The sequence below is a fragment of the Trichosurus vulpecula genome, chromosome 7 (genome assembly GCF_011100635.1).
Source record: "Trichosurus vulpecula isolate mTriVul1 chromosome 7, mTriVul1.pri, whole genome shotgun sequence".
Lineage (NCBI taxonomy): Eukaryota > Metazoa > Chordata > Mammalia > Diprotodontia > Phalangeridae > Trichosurus > Trichosurus vulpecula.
In genome coordinates, this window is record NC_050579.1 from 184,399,124 (window position 1) to 184,418,450 (window position 19,327).

A 19,327-nucleotide genomic window follows, 5' to 3' on the forward strand; every position below is an offset into this window, starting at 1 on the left:
CTGGTGTTGCTGGTCTTACCCCCCCACAGCAACTGCTAGCAACATTGTTGTTACATTATTTTGATTTGCATTCCTTTTATTAGTGATTTGGAACTTTCTTTCCCATTTTTGCTAATAGATTATAGTTGTTTTGATAATGGTTTGTCCATATCCTTTGGCCGCTTATCTGTTAGGGAATGCTCTTTGGTCTTATACATTTCTGTTAGCAGCTTACATGTTCATTATCAGGCCCTTATTATTTGTTATGTGTATTCCCCTTCTTCTCTCCTCCCTTCCCCTCCCACCCCCCCCGCCCCGTCCCTCTCCCCACTAACCCAGTAGTGTTAATTTTGTTTATTAAGATTTTTAAAAATTTCATGTAATCAAAATTATTTTATCATTTTTAATCTTCTCTATCTCTAGTGTAAGAATTTACTCTTTAGTCATTGCTGTGAAATGTACTTTATCTTCTTCTAATTTTTATGGCGTATCTGTGATCATTATAAGGCTGTGACTACTAACATTCAAGTGACATGATCATTTTCTATGTGGTGACATCATCTCTGTTTTTTTCCTCCCCAAAACATTTTCAAGCTTTCTTAACAATTGATTTCTCAGTCATTTACAGTTATTGCCTCTAATGTAGATTTCTTCTTTGTATATATATTTTTTGATTTTGTTATTTTAAGTATATTTCCACTTGTTAGTATTGTATGTTAGGCACTGATGTGATGGTTCCACTATTATCCATTAAAAGACTAAACCAGTATAGCATCTCTGGTGAGTGTTTCATTATTTGTGTGTTTGCTTTCTTTTCAATTTCATGTATTTGTTTTTTTTTGATAGTTTTTAAAAATCATTTTTATAGTTATTCTGGTAACATTTGAAGAGGTTCTTGAAATTTAAGTCATTGTTTTATTTGATTCTCTTTGTCAGGCACAGCCAGTTGGAAATTGTGATTTCAACACTAGATTGCAATGTATTGAAAAAGAAATAATAAATCCTCGGCATGAAAAAATGAAGAATGGACTCATTGACAAAACACAAGAACCATTTAGTGTTAGGCACAAGCCATTTTTTGACATCTCTACTTCAAGAAAGGTAAATGTGATTGTGAAAAATCTTTTGTTTTATTGATTAGCATAGCAGAAATATGAGGCAGGGTTCTCTTTTCTATTTATTACATTGATTAATCAATTTGAAAGGAGCTAGAATTGACCTGAAAAGGCAAGTATATTTTACTGGTTATTGTTGTTTTCTAAGGCGCTCCTTAGTCTTTCTGGAAAATTGCTTTCTTCATTTCAAAGCCCTTTCCTTTGTCATTTCTCACAGTATGATAAGAGAACATTCATGCTAGAGAGAACTGATAGGATAAATTTTCTTTTCTTATGTCATTCCCCTTTTCAAGAACCTATAGTTTTTGCATATTCTCTCATTCTGAACCTGTCGTTTCGGAATCTATTTCAATTATTTTCTTGTTTGTTATACTATTTAACATTACTTCAGGACCTTTTGTTGAAGTCAAGGTAATCAAATTGCTGTATTTTCACATAGCTTTATTTTTCATTCGTTTGTGTTTTGATCAGCAATATTTAGTATATACTATACAGATATAGTAACCTTTTCTCCATTTATTCCACTAATCTATTTCCCTTCTAGATACCACCTAAGAACTAACTTCTCTAGGAAGCAGTTTATGATTGACCTCACCTAACATTTCTTTTTAACTTGACCTCTTCAGCACTTTTGTCACAACTCTTTTAGAACTATAGTCAAATTTGTATTTTTCAACAGATTTGTAATCTCATTTTGTGACTACTTCCTCTTGTGGTTTAAATTGTAGCATATCTACTTCTCATTCTGGGTTACTTAAAACCACATTATTTCATAAATTCTTCAGGGAGAGTCCACCCATCATTTATGCTAGAGGGGATTTCCTCTACCACTTTTAACATTATGCAAGTAGCATGTAACACAGAGGCCATCTAGCTTCTATCCCTTCCTCTCACATGACCAACTAACCTCCTTCTTCTGATAATTTCTGGTCACATATATTTTTTATGCTTGTTGTATATAGTCTATTGTGGATAATATATCCTTTTAATATAATATAGCCTTTTTATAACCACCATATGTTTCCCCATTGCCTTTTAAATAACTTATAATTTTGATTCTTTGAGAAGTATGATGTTACATGATTCTTAGCTATATATCACCACCAGAAGAATATTGGTTTTAAAAAGATGAATTTTTATTTTAGGGGTCACTAAAAGACCAATGCAATTTGCCAAATGCAACCTAGCTTGCTTTATTCCTCCTGTTCAGTTTTAGGCTTTGAGATTATATGTACCATTTGACCCGCACAATGGGTTGGAAATCCAACTATATTTCATAATTTTGAAAGTAGACATTTTTAATCCACTTTTTTCCCATTAGGCTGTTTTGAGAGGTTGTGAATCTTTGTTATTGTGCCTCAGGGAGATTCATATGGTTGTAAAATTTGTATGATTATTTGATATAGATATGTGAGATACTGTATTGTAAGAGACATTTAAGATAGTATTTTGCTCTTCCAAATCAAAATCTTTTTAATAGTCAATAACAAGTAAGTATTGTGGGGTTCACTTATTTAAGAAGCATTCTTAAACTCTTACTACACATGCAAGGTACTTGAGATAGAAAATCAAAGTCAAAACAACTTTTATCCTCAGCTGTTACATTCTGCTTAAGGGAATGGGGAATAATATGTACACAGATAAGTAAATACAAAATATATATGAGTTTATTTCACTGGAGTTGGGAAGGAGGGCTAACAATTGAGACCAAGAATGAGGAGAAGGAGAAGAGAGCTGGACACTGCTAAATGCTTACAAATATTAACTCATTTATTCCTCACGATATTTCTGTGAGGTAGATGCTATCATTATCCTCATTTTATAGTTGAGGAAAATGAGGCAGATAGAGGTTAAGTGACCTATTCAGATACTAAAAAATGTCTGAGACTCTATTTAAACTTAGGTTTTTCTGACTCCAGGCCCTAGTGCTTTTCTCTACTACACCACCTTGCTTGCATCTAGAATGACCTCCTGAGTGAATGAATGAATGAATGACTAAAAAGTCATTTATTAAGTGCTTATTATGTGCAAAGCACTTGTAGTCAGGCAGTTCTTGCTTTTAAGGAGTTCATATTTTAATAAGGGAGAACACATATAGCCTGTTTGAACTATAAGTTAAATGGATAAGTCCAGTGTTCCTGGGGGCACAATAGCAAAGGAGATAGTAATACATCTTCTTTAATATCATTTTCATAGATAAAACCATATCTAGTTCTTGATGTTGATACATTTAATAATTCCAAGGACTTTAGAGGTGAGAACTTTCTTTTCCAAGTCCTCAGTAGCTGTGGCTGCTGAAGAGGAAGAATTTGCAGACACATTTGACAAGTCACATCTCTACAAAGGTCATATCCCTGTATGGTGACTGAAGGTGTTGGACTGTTGACAGTCCAGTAGCAGGATTTATGTTCTGAGAGAGTGGGGAGCTGCTACTGTTCTGAGACTCTTGGATTTATTTAACCATTAGTAGCAGTTGATAGACATTTGTTATTAGTGGTTGAAGGAAGGGTGAGCCTCTTCTCCATTAGAGTTGTTTTTAATGACCACTCAGAGGGCCATGCTGGAAACAGGATAGTTGGTTTGAGGAGTATGGCACTTACCTGGATTCTTCAACTCTGATCTCCATTAATATCTGAGGGGAGGTGGTAGTCAAGGGGGTGGCAGTAGTTTAGCCTGCCTGTCATATACCACCTCCTTTCTGTCTCTCAGAATGTCTTGCTTCAGCTAAGATAGCTTGCCTTCCCTTTTGGTGGCATGTAGGAAATGACACTTTAGAAGAGCCTTAAAAGAAGGTAAGGATTTTTACAGGTAAATTAGAGGAGATAGAGCTTTCTAGTAATAGAGTACAGCCTGTGCAAAGGAATGAAGGTGGGAGATTGAATGTAGTTTGGCTAGAACATAGAGTATGTGAAGAGAAGTAACGTGAAATCAGTCTAGCAAGTTGGGTTAGAGCTAAATTGTGAAGGACTTAAATGCCTACTAGTAGAATTGGTATTTTGTCTTAGAGACAGTAGAGAACTATTCTAGTTTCTTAAGTAGATAGTAGTAACATGATCAGACTTTTGTTTTAGGAATAGCAATTTGGCTGTTGTATGGAGGAGAGATTTAGGCAGGAAAATCAGTAGGAGATTATTATGGCAGTCCAGATGAAAGGTAATGAAGATTTTGTATTCTCTGGACTTTTCAATTTGATGTGTTATTTTAACACTGTGGTCTTTGTGAAGACTATCATTTATGAAGTCTACTCATTCTCTCCTCATATTTTCATCAGTAATGCGCTTGATAAATGTGTAGATCATTTTCATAATGGGTGGGTAGGAGGAGGAAGGAGACATATAGGTTGATTGTTGATTGTTCTCTATCACCTATTTTGAGTAGAAAGAAGGTCCTTGATTTTTTCCCCATATCTTTGCTTTTTTCAAATATCTTGATAACTGACTTTTCAACACCCTTAAAATTGTGTTTCTTCCAATCACAGCTGCCTAGTGTACCTTTGATGCAATCTAGTTTTTACTCCTATCATAATTTTATTTAGAGCCATTTCTGCTTTTTTTCATGTAGCATAATGGGGACCATGATTTTAGAACTCTAATATTTTGGTTCCACTGCTATGGGTTATGAAATTAATTTGTTAGTAGAAATGCTGATAGATCTTGGGACCATATATGTTAATTGGGTCTCACGTTAAACTTTCAGTAAATTGTATTTGTCTTATCCTGCTTCTTGTAATTTTTCAACATCCTTGTCTGTAAAATTTTGCAGAGGAATTTATATAATTAATCAGTTTTATCCTTGCCTGTCTTGATTGTCCACTTTTCAAGGATCTGATGTTATTTACTGGCTGTATTCTAGGTTTTTGCTGGCTAGGTTCCAGGTTGTTTCCAGATTGAATCCTTGTTCTCCTTCATACATTCTTGTGTTGTTTGTTGGCTTTGGTGCTTTCTGCACTCATTCCATGTGGTGATTGCTTTATATTAATTAAATGTAGGAAATGGTGATATTTCATATCATTGTATTCCTTTGTGTATACATTCCCCAATTTTTACTATCAGAAGCTCTTCTAAATAGGTAATGATGGAACATTAACATTTTCATGTCATGTTTTCCCTGTTTTCTAATTTAGTATTCATTTTTATTTTGTTCTAAGAAGTTGATAGCTTTAACTATACAGAAACTATGCAATTAAAATTTAATTTAATTTTTATGATGTTACTAATTTGCTCACTGTATTTTGATTCTTTTATTGGAAAGAAAGAACAGTCACTCAGATGTATTTACTTTTCTTGAACACACAGAATACTTTTAAAAATATATCTCTTGATTGCTGTATTATAGTCTATTAAACTCTTCTCTTTTCTTCAGTAATACTTGGAAATTTTCTGTTTTGTTAAACATCTTTTTCTTGCCCTCTATGATTATACTTAGTTTGTCAGGGTAAGTTATTGTTAGTTGTCAGTCTTTATCTTTTTTCTTTTGAAATACTGTGTTCCAGGCTCTCTGCTTCATAGTGGTAATGCTTAAATCTTGTTTGATCCTGACCGTGGTTCTTTGGTACTTGAACTCTTTTTTTTTTTTTCTTGGCATCTTATAGTATTTTTTTCTTTGACCTAGAATCTCTGTATTTTGGCTGTGATATTCTTGAGAATATTCATTTTAGGGATTCTTTTAGGAGATAACTGGCGAATTCGATTTTCATTTTGCCTTTTGGTTTTAATAGGTTCTCATTTAATGATCTGTTGAAATATGATATCTTTTTTTAATCATTTTTTTGCTAGTCCTATGATGCTTAAATTTTCTCTTCTTGACCTCTTTTTCAGGTCAGTTATTATTGATTATATATATGTTCCATTTTCTTTTCCAGTTTTTTTACTTTGTTTTTGTGTTTCTTGTTGCCTCATTGAGCCATTTACTTACATTTAGTCCATTTTAATTTTCAAGTTTATTTTGGTAAGGTTTAGCATCTCATGTACTTTTGTTTATTGTCTTCATTCTATCTTCTAGAGCTCTCATTTCATTTGTAATATCCTTTTTGTCTCTTGTTTCTTGTATTCTAAGAACATTTCTATAAGTCTTTGCTTCTTGTTGCTGCGGAGTTGTACTTTTCTTTTGGTTTTGTGTCTTTAATGTTTCTCCTTATTGTATAGAAGCATCTAGGTGATGAAGTGGATACAGTGCTGAGCCTGGAGTAAAGAAGATCTGAGTTCAAATATGGCCTTAGTCACTTACTGATCCTGGACAAGTCACTTACCTCAGTTTACTCAGCTGTAAAATGGTGATAATAGCACCTATCTCTTAAGGTTGTTGTGAGGATCAAATAAAATAATATTTATAGAGCTTTTACCACAATGCCCAGCACATAGTAGGCATTATATAAATGCTTTTTCTCCGCACACCCCCTTGTTGTCAGTATCTTGTTTACTCATGTTTTTTCTTTTCCTGAAAAAGATATTTAACAAGACAGAGAGCTTCTGAGCATTACTAAAGACAAGGGTTGAAATGTAACACAGCGATTTTTTATTTTCCTGGCTTTGTGTCAGAGCCAGTTTCTTCTCACTCCTGCCCTCCTAGATACAATACAGTACTGCTGTTTGGTCTTGATTTGTATTATCTGAGAGCCTGCTGCTATGGGTACTGGCAGGTTTGAGGCCCACCTGTCTCTTCTAGAGATAGAGATTTGCCTTTTTAAGAACTTTACTGTCAGGTCAGGTTAGAATGCTACACACTTTCAGATCCCATAGGATGCATGTATTGTGCTGTGCTCATTTTGTGAGCTCTAATGACTCCCTACTTCCAGAAGCAGCACATAACCATTTCAGGATCCATGTGACCATGGCTTGCCTCTGGTTCATAAGCTACAGCTTCCATACAGTATAGCACTGTACTCTTGGCTTGGCATTTTTTCTAACTGGTTCCCTTCTCTGGTGCTCACAGATTTAAGGATGTTTCTTGTTTGGAGTTGTGTCTGAAAGCCCTTAATCTAGGTTCTCTTTAGATAGTTGTTCAACATGAGGCTCTTTTGAGTCCTTGCTGCAGCTGCCAAAAACAAATCTTCTACTATCTACTGGTATTTAGTGGGTGGATATACATACAAGTCTTCTTTCTTCCTCATCTTTTTCAGTTTAAGGCCTTATTGATTACATTTGCCAGCCACTGGACAGTTATGTTCTTAGCAACTTTTTTAGGCATATTTCATGCCTGGGCAGGAATCTCTCATCCTTACACGTTATATAATAGTCAAGAAATCCAAATCCCTTGGTCAGATTTCACTTTCCAACCGTTCACTTGTCCAATCACTTTTTCTGTTTTGCATCTCTTCCCTTTTGTGGGTAGTAGTGAGGAAAACAACCTGTACATCAGTGGTCCTATAATCTTTGGCAGTACAGTTTAGGTTTCTTCTGGAAATGTTACTGGTGCACACACAAATCACTACACTGGGAAAAAAAAAAAACCAAAACCAAAGGATAGGATCCAAAGAGCTTGCCAAGAGACAGTTTAATACACTTGAGTAGGTCAAATATTCCATCTGTTGTAGTGTGGTTGAGTCACATATATGTATCTTGAAAATATAGAATTTAATATCAGAAAAGCTAGTACCTATAATTTTTTTTGAAAGAGTTCCACTTCATTATGTCTTTCTTATTAGCAGTAAATTTGCATATTATATATTGGTTTCAGAAATCACAAGGAGTAATTGTTTACTTTAAATATGTGTGTATACATATATATGTATATACACATAAATGCATATGTATATATATCATTGTTTTTATTTGATTTTGTTGTGTACTATACCAAACTTAAAATGAAAAGTTAAAGCATATTGTAACCACTAAGCTCTTGCTCTTAAAATTCTATCAGTTTTTATATTTATCTTTTTGAATATAAAAAGCATTTAAGTTACTTTGCAGTTGCCTGCTCCCTTTTCAGTGTGATTACAGTGATATGGAAAGTAGTTCTTATTGCAACATATATTTTCCCCTAATGAGAGAAACACAATAGTGATTATTGCATTCAGGGCACTGGGCATTCCATTGAATGTAATTTTCCTTTAGAAGAGGAAGAGATTTGTTGTATAATGGTAGATGGCTCCTTGGGTGGCTTTAAATTCTGTGCCGGTTTTTTTTTTTTAAAGTTTTCTTGCTGGTTTTAAAAACTATTATTGTTTCTTCCTAATCCCTACCTGTGCTTTTGTAACAAAGAGGTACACTTAAGCAAAACAAATTGATGCATTGGTGGGGTGTGGAAGCATATGACTGATTCTATCCCTATAGTGTACTACCTTTTGACACAGAGGAATTCCATGCCTCCTTTTTGACCCATAATTAAGGAAGTATATGGGGAGAGTGTCTATTACTATATTCTACATATTGTTAGACTAAAAATTCTGAATACTTAAGTGTATCTAGTTGATCATTGAAGAATCATATCTTACCTTTCATTGCATTTCTCAGCTTTTGCCTCATTTAAGGGGGAAAACACTTTTTTTTTCTTAAAATGAGAAAGAAATATTAACTGATAACAGATTTCCCAGTGACTTTTTTTTAGAAAGGAAAAATAAACTATATTTTCATTTTTATGTCCATTCTATGTATATTTATTGAATGCCTGTTGATAAGGCTAGAGAAGATTCTTCCCAGTCTTGAAGGCATTATGATCACTTATGAAATAGTAGACCACGCTGTTAGGGAAACGTGATCAAGTACTAGAAAACAAATATCAACCACATAGGAGCCTATGTTTTGTTAATCATATCTGATATTAAATACTGACAAATTAGAAGGCTATTTGTCTTTTAATGAGAAAGTGAAGCTAAATTCACACTTTCACAGAGAACTCTGAGTTGTGAGTCAGATCTGTAAGGATGTAATTAGTTTTATGGAGATAATAGGGGTAGCTCTAGACTACTGAGTGGAAAGCATTTTTAAAATGGGAGGGATATGAAATGTGGAACTAAGATGAAAACAAGATCAATTTGGGGAGCAATAAGAAGACTGTTAACCGACAAAGAGTCCTTGTGTTGGTGAGCAGTGAGCTAAAAACATTTTGAAAAATCTTTTTCTGTTATTGCTACAAAACTTCTCTCAGGACTGTCATATGAATATTCTCCTCTGTAATTTTATAATTTAGCAGTAATAAATTATTGGGAGGCTCTTCTGAATCAATCAGTTCAGATTCCTTGTAGCTTGTCCCTAAATATACTGTTTGGATTTGGGATTTGGCTTTGAGCATTCTTGTAATATTAATTTGTGTTTTTAATTGATCTTTTGCTCCCCTTACCTTTTCCACTAAATTTTAGCCCTTGGAAATTTGATATACTACAGTGGCATATTCATGTAAACTGACTGCCACTATGTAAGTGTGTGTGTATACACACGCACACGTATACATATACATATATATATATATATATATATATATATATATATATATATACACACATATATATATATACGTGTGTGTGTGTAAAAGTATTATGAATTATATATGTGTGTATATACATATATATTGATGTATATATGAGATTAGACATTAACAGTGTGAGTACAAAGATAAAATTTTTCCTATTTGTTTAATATGTTTTAAGGCAATTACAAGCAGGTGAAATTTGTATAAGATGATAGACATGTTGAGATTACCATAAAGTGCCTTACAATCTAATTGAATAAATACTTATGAAAGGGAAATAATAATATAGGTGTTTCAGTACAATACTTGAGGTATTGTATTAGGTGTAAAGTAGTGTAGAGCAGCTAGGTGGTACAGTGGATAGAGTGCTGGGCTTGGAGTCAGGAAGACTCATCTTCCTTAGTTCATATCCGGCTTCATACTTACTAGCTGTGTGACCCTGGGCAAGTCACCTAACCCTATTTTCCTCAGTTTCCTCATCTGTAAAATGAGCTGGAGAAGTCAACATCAAACTACTCCAGTATTTTTGCCAAGAAAAGCCTATTTAGGGTCATGAAGAGTCAGACACGACTGAAATGACTAAACAACAACAAACTTGTGTATGCCCACGGGAGAACTATTTACTCAGTCTTGAATAACCTGGGATGGAGTACAACTGATTTATATGTGGTTAATTAAGAATTACTAACCTTTTGATTAATGTAATGGTATTAAAATTTCAACCTGACTTCTCTATCCAACATAATATTAGTTAACACTTTACCGCTTTCTAAGTAGTGTGGACTCAAAAATTGCATTCATTCTTATTTTAGTGCAGAGAGTATGAGATACAAATTTGTTGGAAGATGTTCTAAAGCAGTCTAATGCCACATGGAAACACTTTTCCTGTTTTACACAGATCATCATATGCCAAGAATATTTATGTTATGACTTTTCTCCAAGAATTTAAACCACTTTCATGCTTTACTTTTGTTATCTATCATTGTCTTAACATAGACCTAGGAAGATTCAGAATATCAAAGGTCTGTTATAAATAAACATTTGGCACAAGAAGGCAAAACATACTAGCTTTATTAAGAAGCGATACCTAGAATATGAAGAGACAAGGAAGATGGACTCAGGACTTAGTTGCCCCACTTCAGTCTTAGAGGGAATGGAGCACCCATTGCCTGAACCAGCAAGGCTATTAGGTTTTTGTAGGGTTCTTTTCTGGGTCTGTCAGGGCCAGATGTGAGGATAAGGAAGCCTAGACTTAGAGACTGGCGATATTTCATGCTCATGGAAGGAGGGAAGACTCTTGGGGAATTGGCAGTTAGTTGGGATGCAGGTGACTAAAAGGGCGCTTTGGACTTTTAGTGTTGCATCTGACTCTGTTTCAGGGGTTTTTGATCCCGCCTCCTCCTTCATTTAACAGGGTAGGGAGTCTACTTAGGCCATTACATTTATACATTGGAGAAAACAGAAGCGGTTCTTCAGAACTGTGTAGTAAAAGAAATTGGACGTGTCATAAATGAGCTTCTAAGGAAAAATGATTCCCAGGACCAGATGGATTCACAAGTTAATTCTAACAAACATTTAAAGAACAATTAATTTCAATACTATATAAACTCTTTGGAAAAATAGACAAAGAAGGAATTCTAAGAAATTCTTTTCATGATGCAAATATGGTGCTGATACCTAAACCAGGAAGAGCACAAAGAGAAAGAAAACTAAAGACCAATTTCCTGATGAATATTGATACAACAATTTTAAATAAAATACTTACAAGGAGATTATAGAAATATGTCACAAAGATCATACATTACTACCAGGTGGGATTTATACCAGGAATGCAGAGCTGGTTCAATATTAGAAAAACTGTCAGCATGTTTTACCATATCAATAACGAAAACAAGAAAAATCATATGATTATTTCAATAGATGCAGAAAAAGCTTTTCACAAAATGCAATACTCATTCCTATTAAAAACCCTAGAAAGCATAGGAATGAATGGAATGGAGCTTTTCTGAAAATGATAAATGGCTATCTAAAGCCAAGAGCAGGTATTATCTCTAATGGAGATAAAACTAGTAGCCTTCCAAATAAGATCAGAAGTGAAGCAATGATTATCACCCCTATTATTCAGTGTTATAGTAGAAATGCTAATTATAGCAATAAGATGAGAAAAAAAACTAGTAAGACCTTTAGCAAAGTTGCAGGATATAAAATAAACTCACATAAATCATCAGCATTTCTATGTGCTACCAACAAATTCCAGCAGCAAGAGATAGAAAGAGAAGTTCCACTTAAGTTAACTGGATACCATCAACTGAGGAATGGTTGAAGCAGTTGTGGCATCTGAATGTAATGGAACACTATTGTGCTATAAGAAATGATGAGCAGGCAGATTTCAGAGAAGCCTGGAAAAATTTGCATGAATGGATGCTGACTGAAGTGAGCAGAATCGTAACATGGTACACAGTAACAGTAACACTGTTTATAATTTTCCTTGTTCGCCATATTGGCCAATTTGATAGATGTGAGGTGGCAGGTCAGAGGTTTTTAATTTGCACTTCTCTAATCAGTAGTGATTTAGATAATTTTTTCATATGACTGTATAAAGCTATTGCTTTAATCTCTTCATCTGAAAATTGCCTGATTGCAGGGTGGAAAGGTAGAGCTTCTCCCAGAATTTCCATTTATAGAGGGCCCAGGTCAGCTTATCTCTTATTTTCTCACCCAGCTGTACTCCTTTGGACTTTTCCATCATGCTACCCATGCCAGCTACTTTCCCTTCCCACTTTTGAAATTCCTTTTGGGTCTTGTCTGCCCCCATTAGATTATAAGCTGTTGGAAGGCAAGAACTGTCTCTTTTTTGTATTTGTGTCCCCAGGATGTAGCACAATGCCTAGCAGGTAGTAGGTACTTAACACATTTTTTAATGACTCACTGAAAACAAAATGTATTGATAAAAATAATTTTTAAAGGTGGTATTGCTTGGACCAGCAAAGAGAAGTAGCTCACAGAAGCTCAAATGTAGACTTACCAAATTTGAAAACTGGAAGAATATTTAAATTTCAAAAATATATAAGGGAAAGCTTTTTAACAGATTTTTCCAACAGTCAAAAGGACTGCTTTGGGAATTATGTTCCTCTTCAATGAAAGTCCTCAAGCTAAAGATTAATAGTCACAAGGAAATATTATAGGAAAGATTTTTTTTTGGATATGGGTTGCACTAATTTTCTCAGGTTGCTTTCAATTCTGAGATATATGATTCTGTAATATATAAATATAATTGAGTCTGTATTTTAAAGGTCAAGTTATATGATATGAAGAGAGTGTTAAAAGTTATGTTATTAAGTCTTAAAATCCAGTCACATTTTTAAGAATTTATATTTGATGAGAAAAAGCAATACTTTGAAAAAAATGCACACAAAAATTTGTGAGGCATTTTTCTCAACTGCAATTCCCTTTGTTTAATACCCAACGCACAAAAAAATGATATCCCTGATGGAAATGATATATACTGCTATGAGAAACTGATTTATAATCTTGTTACCTCTTACAAATATCACTATTTTACTAGACCCAGTGGCAAAGATAAAAATCATAACCATCCCCTCAGCAATACCCTGTCAACAAGAGTTACTGGTCTATAATAGTACATAATATTAAGATCTCACTCTCTATTTTGCAAAATGAATTTTCCTCCTCTGTTTTTCTCTTTGTAGTCTAAGTAAAGTTACAGAGAAAAGAAATACCTAACCAAAAGGAACAAGGAAAGAATGAAAATCTAAAATTATATATAGCAGTGTGATTTCTACATAAAAGGGTATAGACATTTTAATCACTTTCTTAGCATGATCCCAAATTACCTTCCAGTTTGGTCACACTACTTCATGCTCTCACCAACAATGTATTAATGTCTTTTTCTTTTCTCTTTTTCTTTTAATGTTTTCAATTTAATTTTATTTATCTTTTTGTTACATTTTAAGTAACTGTCTCTCTCCCTTCCTCCCCATCCCACACTAGAAAAGGCCACCATTTGACACAGATCTATCTCTCTGTCTGACTGTCCTTCTAGCTATGTAAAATCATGCTATGCACACTTTTGTTAAATCAGTTCTTTTGCTGGAGATAGATGGCATCTCATTTCCTAAGTCCTTTGTGATTGATTTGATTGTCATTTTTATTGTCTTGTCTCCGCTCACCCATGAATAATAAATATTTCTCCAATTGTTTAAATCTGACTTTATTTGTATAAGAAATGTTTTATAATTATATTCATGTACTTCCAAGATTATCTTGGCAGGTATGCCCATGCCCACAGTTATTTTATGCTTTCTACGGCTATTTTAAATGGAGTATTTTTTACTGTCTTTGGGAGTATTTTATTGGTCAACCGTGGAAATGCTGAGGATTTATGTGAGTTTTTTTTAATATCCTGCAACTTTGCTAAAGTAGTTGTTTCAACTAACCTTTTAGCTGAATCTCTAGGATTTTCCAAGTATATCATCATATCATCTGTAAAAAGAGATAGTTTTATTACCTCACTGCCCATTCTGATTCTTTCAATTTTTTTATCTTCTCTTACTGCTGTTGCTAGCATTTATAATACAATATTGAAAAATATTAATAATAATGGGCATCCTTGTTTCATTACCAATTTTATTGGGAAGGCTTCTAGCTTGTCTCAGTTACAAATAATGCTTGCTGTTGGTTTTAGGTAGATGCTCTTTATCATTTTAAGGAAAAGTCCATTTATCCCTGTGCTGTCCAGAATTTTTAATAGGAATGACTATTCTATTTTGCCAAAAGCTTTTTTGACATCTATTAATATACTCATATGATTTTTGTTACTTTTGTTATTGATATACTCGTGTTGATAATTTTCCTTATATTAAATCATCCTTGAATTGCTGGTATAAATCCCATTTGGTCACAATGTATGATTTTTGTGATATATTGTAGTCTCCTAACTGGCATTTCACTTGGGATTTTTGCATCCATAATCATTAGTGAAATTGGCCTATACTTTTCTTTCTCTGTTTTTTTCTCTTTGTGGTTTGTGTATCAGCACCATATTTGTTTCATAAAAAAGAGTTTGATTGGACCCCTTCTTTGCTTTTTATTCAAATCAATTGATGTAATATTAGAATTATTTGATCTTTAAATGTTTGACGGAATTCATTGTAAATCCATCTAATTCTGATGCTTTTTTCTTAGGAAGCTCATTAGTGGCCCGTTGAATTTCTTTTTCTAAAATTGGGTTATATGGATATTCTATTTCCTTTTCTGTTAATCTAGGCAGTTTGTATTTTGATAAGTATTCTTCCATTTCATTTAAATTGTTAAATTTATTGGCATATAATTGGGCAAAATAATTCCCAATTATTGTTTTGATTTCATCTTTATTAGTGGTATATTTACCCTTTTCATTTTTGATACTAGTGATTTGGTTTTCTCTCTTTTTAAAAATCATATTAGCCAATGCTTTGTCTATTTCATTATTTTTTTTTTCATAAAACCAATTCCTGGTTTTAGTTATTAATTCAGTGGTTTTCTTACATTAAATTTTATTAATCTCACCTTTAATTTTTAAGATTTCGAAGTGGGGGTTTAATTGGGAATTTTAAAATTTGTTCTTTTTCTAGTTTTTTAAATTGCATGCTCACAACATTTACCTGCTCTTTCTCAATTTTATTCATATAACTGTGTAGAGATATACATTTTCCTCTGATTACTGCTATTGCTACATCTCACAGGTATCGGTATGTTGTCTTATTATCATTCTCTTTAATAAAATTATTTTCTGTTTTTATGATGTCCTTTAATCTTCACATTCTGTAAGATTAGGTTATTTAGTTTCCAGTTAATTTTTAATCTGTTTCTTCACGGTCTCATTGAATATAATTTTATTGTGTTATTATCTGAAAACAGTGCATTTAATATTTGTTTTTCTCCATTTGCCTATAAAGTTTTTATGCCCTAATACATGGTCAGTTTTTTAATGGTAGGTACCACTGAGAAAAACATATATTCCTTTCTATTCCTATTCATTTCTCTACAGATATCTATCATATCTAGCTTATCTAATATTTCATTCATCTCTTTGACTTTTTTTAATGTAATTTTTGGTTATATTTTTCTAGTTTTAAGAGGGGAATGTTGAAGTTCTTCACTGTCAGAGTTTTGCTGTCTATTTCCACCCATAATTCATGTAACATTTCCTTAAAAATTTTGTATGCTATGGCATTTGGTGAATATAGGTTTAATACTGGTATTACTTCATTATCTATGGTACCTTTTAGCATAATGTACTTTCCCTGTTTATCTTTTTTAATTATGTGTGTGTGTAGCTATGTCTGTCTATCTTTAACTTTGAGATCATGATTGCTACCTGTTTTTTTTTTTTTTTTGCATTAACTGAAGCATACTAAATTCTATTCCAGCCCTTTATTTTTAATCTATGTGTATGTCTCATTTTAAAATGTTTTTGTAAATAATCATGTTGTTGGATTCTGGTTTTTAATCCATTCTTCTATCCATTTCTGTTTTATGGGTGAGTTCATCCTATTCATATTCAAAGTTATAATTACTAGTTGTATATTTTCGTCCATCCTATTCTCCTTCAGTTTTTATCCTTCTTCCCCTCATTTTGCTCTGTCCCTCCTCATGTCTAATTTACTTCTGACCACTTCCTCGGTAATCTCCACCCTTTCTAAGAACCTCTCCCTTGTCTTCACCCCTTTCCTTCCTATTCCTTAATCTACTAATCCTTCTAAGAGTCCCTCCCTTATCACCATATCCTCTTATTTCTTAATCTGGATTAATGTCCTTTCCCTTCCACAGCCCCTTCAATGCTGACTATTTTTATCTTTTCCGATTTCCTGGGTGGTTTTTAATGACTTTTCTTATTGTTATTAAAAGTTTACAATTCTTTTGAGAACTCATTGTTCATGTCCCTTGATCACTTATCCTTTGGGAAATAGCTCTTCCCCTATTATATATTTGTCCATGAGTGTATTGAGTGAATGCAGACTTTTCTCTCCCCACACTCCCCATATCTAATTTCACATCCCATCCAATCTTATATTTTTTCACCAAGCCATAATCAGCCACACACTATATGCTGTGCTTCAGATCTACCTAACCTTCCATTTTAACCACCTAGTTATCTAACCTTCCAATACATATAATTCATTGATTCATTCATCAAGTTATCCATCTATCCATTCATTTATATGTGTTATTTTCCTATCTGTCTTTAATGTCAGATCCATATCTGACGTATTTGATGCAAACATTTTTTTTTCAATTTATAACTTCCCTTTTTCTAGTTGGATACTTTTTGGGTACAGCTTCATTCATATATACGTACATACATACATACATACACACACATATATACATATATACATAAACACACATACATATATGTGTGTATATACGTGTATGTAAATATGAGAAACTACATTTCTAGACTATAAGATGGTATAACAACAATGCTGCTAGCGAGTTATCAACCTCAGAGCATATATACCCTGTTTAGGGCCCTGGGACTTAATGCCTACTTAGCAAAAGGGTGTAGGCCTGAGGTTTAGCATCCACTTAGCAAAAGGGTGTGGGAAAGATCTTTAATCAGTAGCACAGCATCTTATATATTGTTTCCAGTTAATGACTCTTGATTCAAAGAAAGGCAAGACTCAGGAGCACTTCATTTGCCTTAGTGCTAAGAAGCACTCCAAAACAAAAGACAACAAAAAATTCCATTTTACTTGCTATTACAGATGGATAAAAAAATGAAATTCAGAAAGTGGTTCATAACTATATATTCACATTTAAGATGGTTATATTATGTCCCATTGTTGTTACCCATTGTCTTACTGAAAATTAAACTATTTCTTTTTTTAAAATATTATTTTATTTTTATCCCCAATTATACATCAAGAAATTTTTTAGAATTCATTTTTACAAGATTTTGAATTCCATATTTTTCTCCCTCCCTCCCCTCTCCTCTCTCCCCCTCCCCCTTTGACAGTGGTAGGTAGTTTGGTATGGTTATACATGTGCTGTCAGGTAAAATATTTTCATATTAGTCACAATTGTGAAAGAAGAAACAGATCAGAAGAAAAAAAACACGAGAAAGAATAAAGTAAGTGGAAAAAAATGTTTCAATCTGCATCCAGAGTACATCAGATCTTTATCTAGATGCGGATAGCATTTTCCTTCTTGAGTCCTTTGTACTTGTCTTTGATTATTGTGTTGCTAAGAAGATCTGAGTCATTCATAGGTAGTTATCACACAGTGTTGCTGATAGTATGTACAACATTTTCTTTATTCTGTTCCTTTCACTTTGCATCAGTTCATAAAAGTCTTTCCAGGTTTTTTTGAAATGTGCCTGTTCATCATTTCTTATTGCACAATAGTATTCCATTACATTCATATACCACAACTTGTGCAGCCATTCCCCAATTGATGGGTATCTCTTCAATTTCCATTATTTTGCTACCACAAAAGGGGCTGCTATAAATATTTTTGCACATGTAGGTCCTTTTGCATTTCTCATGATCTCTTTGGAATACAGACCTGGTAGTGGTATTGCTGGATCTAAGGGCATACATAATTTGAGTGCCCTTTGGATGTAGTTCCAAATTGCTCTTCAGAATGGTTGGATCTGTTCAAAACTTTCACCAACTAAAACTTCATTAGTGTTCCAATTTTCCCACATTTTCTCCAGCATTTATCATTTTCCTTTTCTGTCATATTAGCCAATTGGGTAGGGGTGAGGTGGTACCTCAAAGTTGTTTTAATTTGCATTTCTCTGACAAAGATGATATAGAGTATTTCTTCATATGCCTATAGATAGCTTTGATTTCTTCATCTGGAAACTTCCTGTTCATATCTTTTGATCATTTATCAATTGGGTAATGACTTGTATTCTTTTTTTTTGTTTGTTTGTTTTGGGCAGGGCAATTGGGGTTAAGTGACTTGTAGGAGGTCACACAGCTAGTACATGTGTCAAGTGTCTGAGTCCGGATTTGAACTCAGGTCCTCCTCACTCCAGGGCCGGTGTTCTACTCACTGTGCCACCTAGCTGCCCCAGTGACTTATATTCTTGTAAATTTGGCTCAGTTCTCTATATATTTGAGAAATGAAGCTTTTATCACAGACTCTTACTGTAAAGATTGTTTCTCATTTTCCTGCTTTCCTTCTAATCTTGGTTGCATTGGTTTTGGTTGTACAGAAGCTTTTTAATTTAATATAATCAAAATTTTCTGCTTTGCATTTTGTAATGTTCTCTATCTCGTTTGGTCATGAATTCTTCCCCTCCCCATAGATCTGACAGATAGAGTATTCCTTGCTCTTCTAATTTGCTTATGGTGTCACTCACCCTTTATGTCTAAATCATGCCAAAGGTCTGTCATATATAACTTTTTAAATATTCTGTTTACCTCCTTTGTTCCTGTCTTCTTTATTTTTTGGTTGGATTTATTGAGTTCTGAGATGGAACATTTGAGGTTCCCCATTAGTAAGTTTTTCTGTCACTTTCTTCCTGTAACTCACTTAGCTTCTCCTTTAAGAATTTGGATGCTGGACTTCCAGGGGTGGAGCCAAGATGGCGGCTAGAAAGCAGGGACTTGTGTGAGCTCCCCACCATGTCCCTCCAAAAACCTATAAAAAATGGCTCTGAACAAATTCTAGAATTGTAGAACCCACAGAATACCAGAGGGAGGCAGGGATCCAGCGCAGGACAGCCTGGATGGTTGCTGGATGAGGTCTGTCGCGCACAGAGTGGAGGGGAGCAGAGCTCATCGTGGGAGGCAGCAGGACCAACCAGACCAGGA

At 33.8% G+C, this 19,327-nt stretch overlaps 1 protein-coding gene across 1 annotated transcript in view; it reads left to right on the forward strand.

Annotated features, from left to right (window-relative positions):
- The window catches only part of RNGTT (RNA guanylyltransferase and 5'-phosphatase), a 411,159-nt gene that overhangs the window by 140,473 nt on the left and 251,359 nt on the right, over positions 1-19,327 (forward strand). The window contains exon 11 of the mRNA XM_036767783.1: positions 916-1,080. Coding sequence (XP_036623678.1) covers positions 916-1,080 — 165 coding nt within the window. The remainder of the gene's footprint in view (positions 1-915; positions 1,081-19,327) is intronic.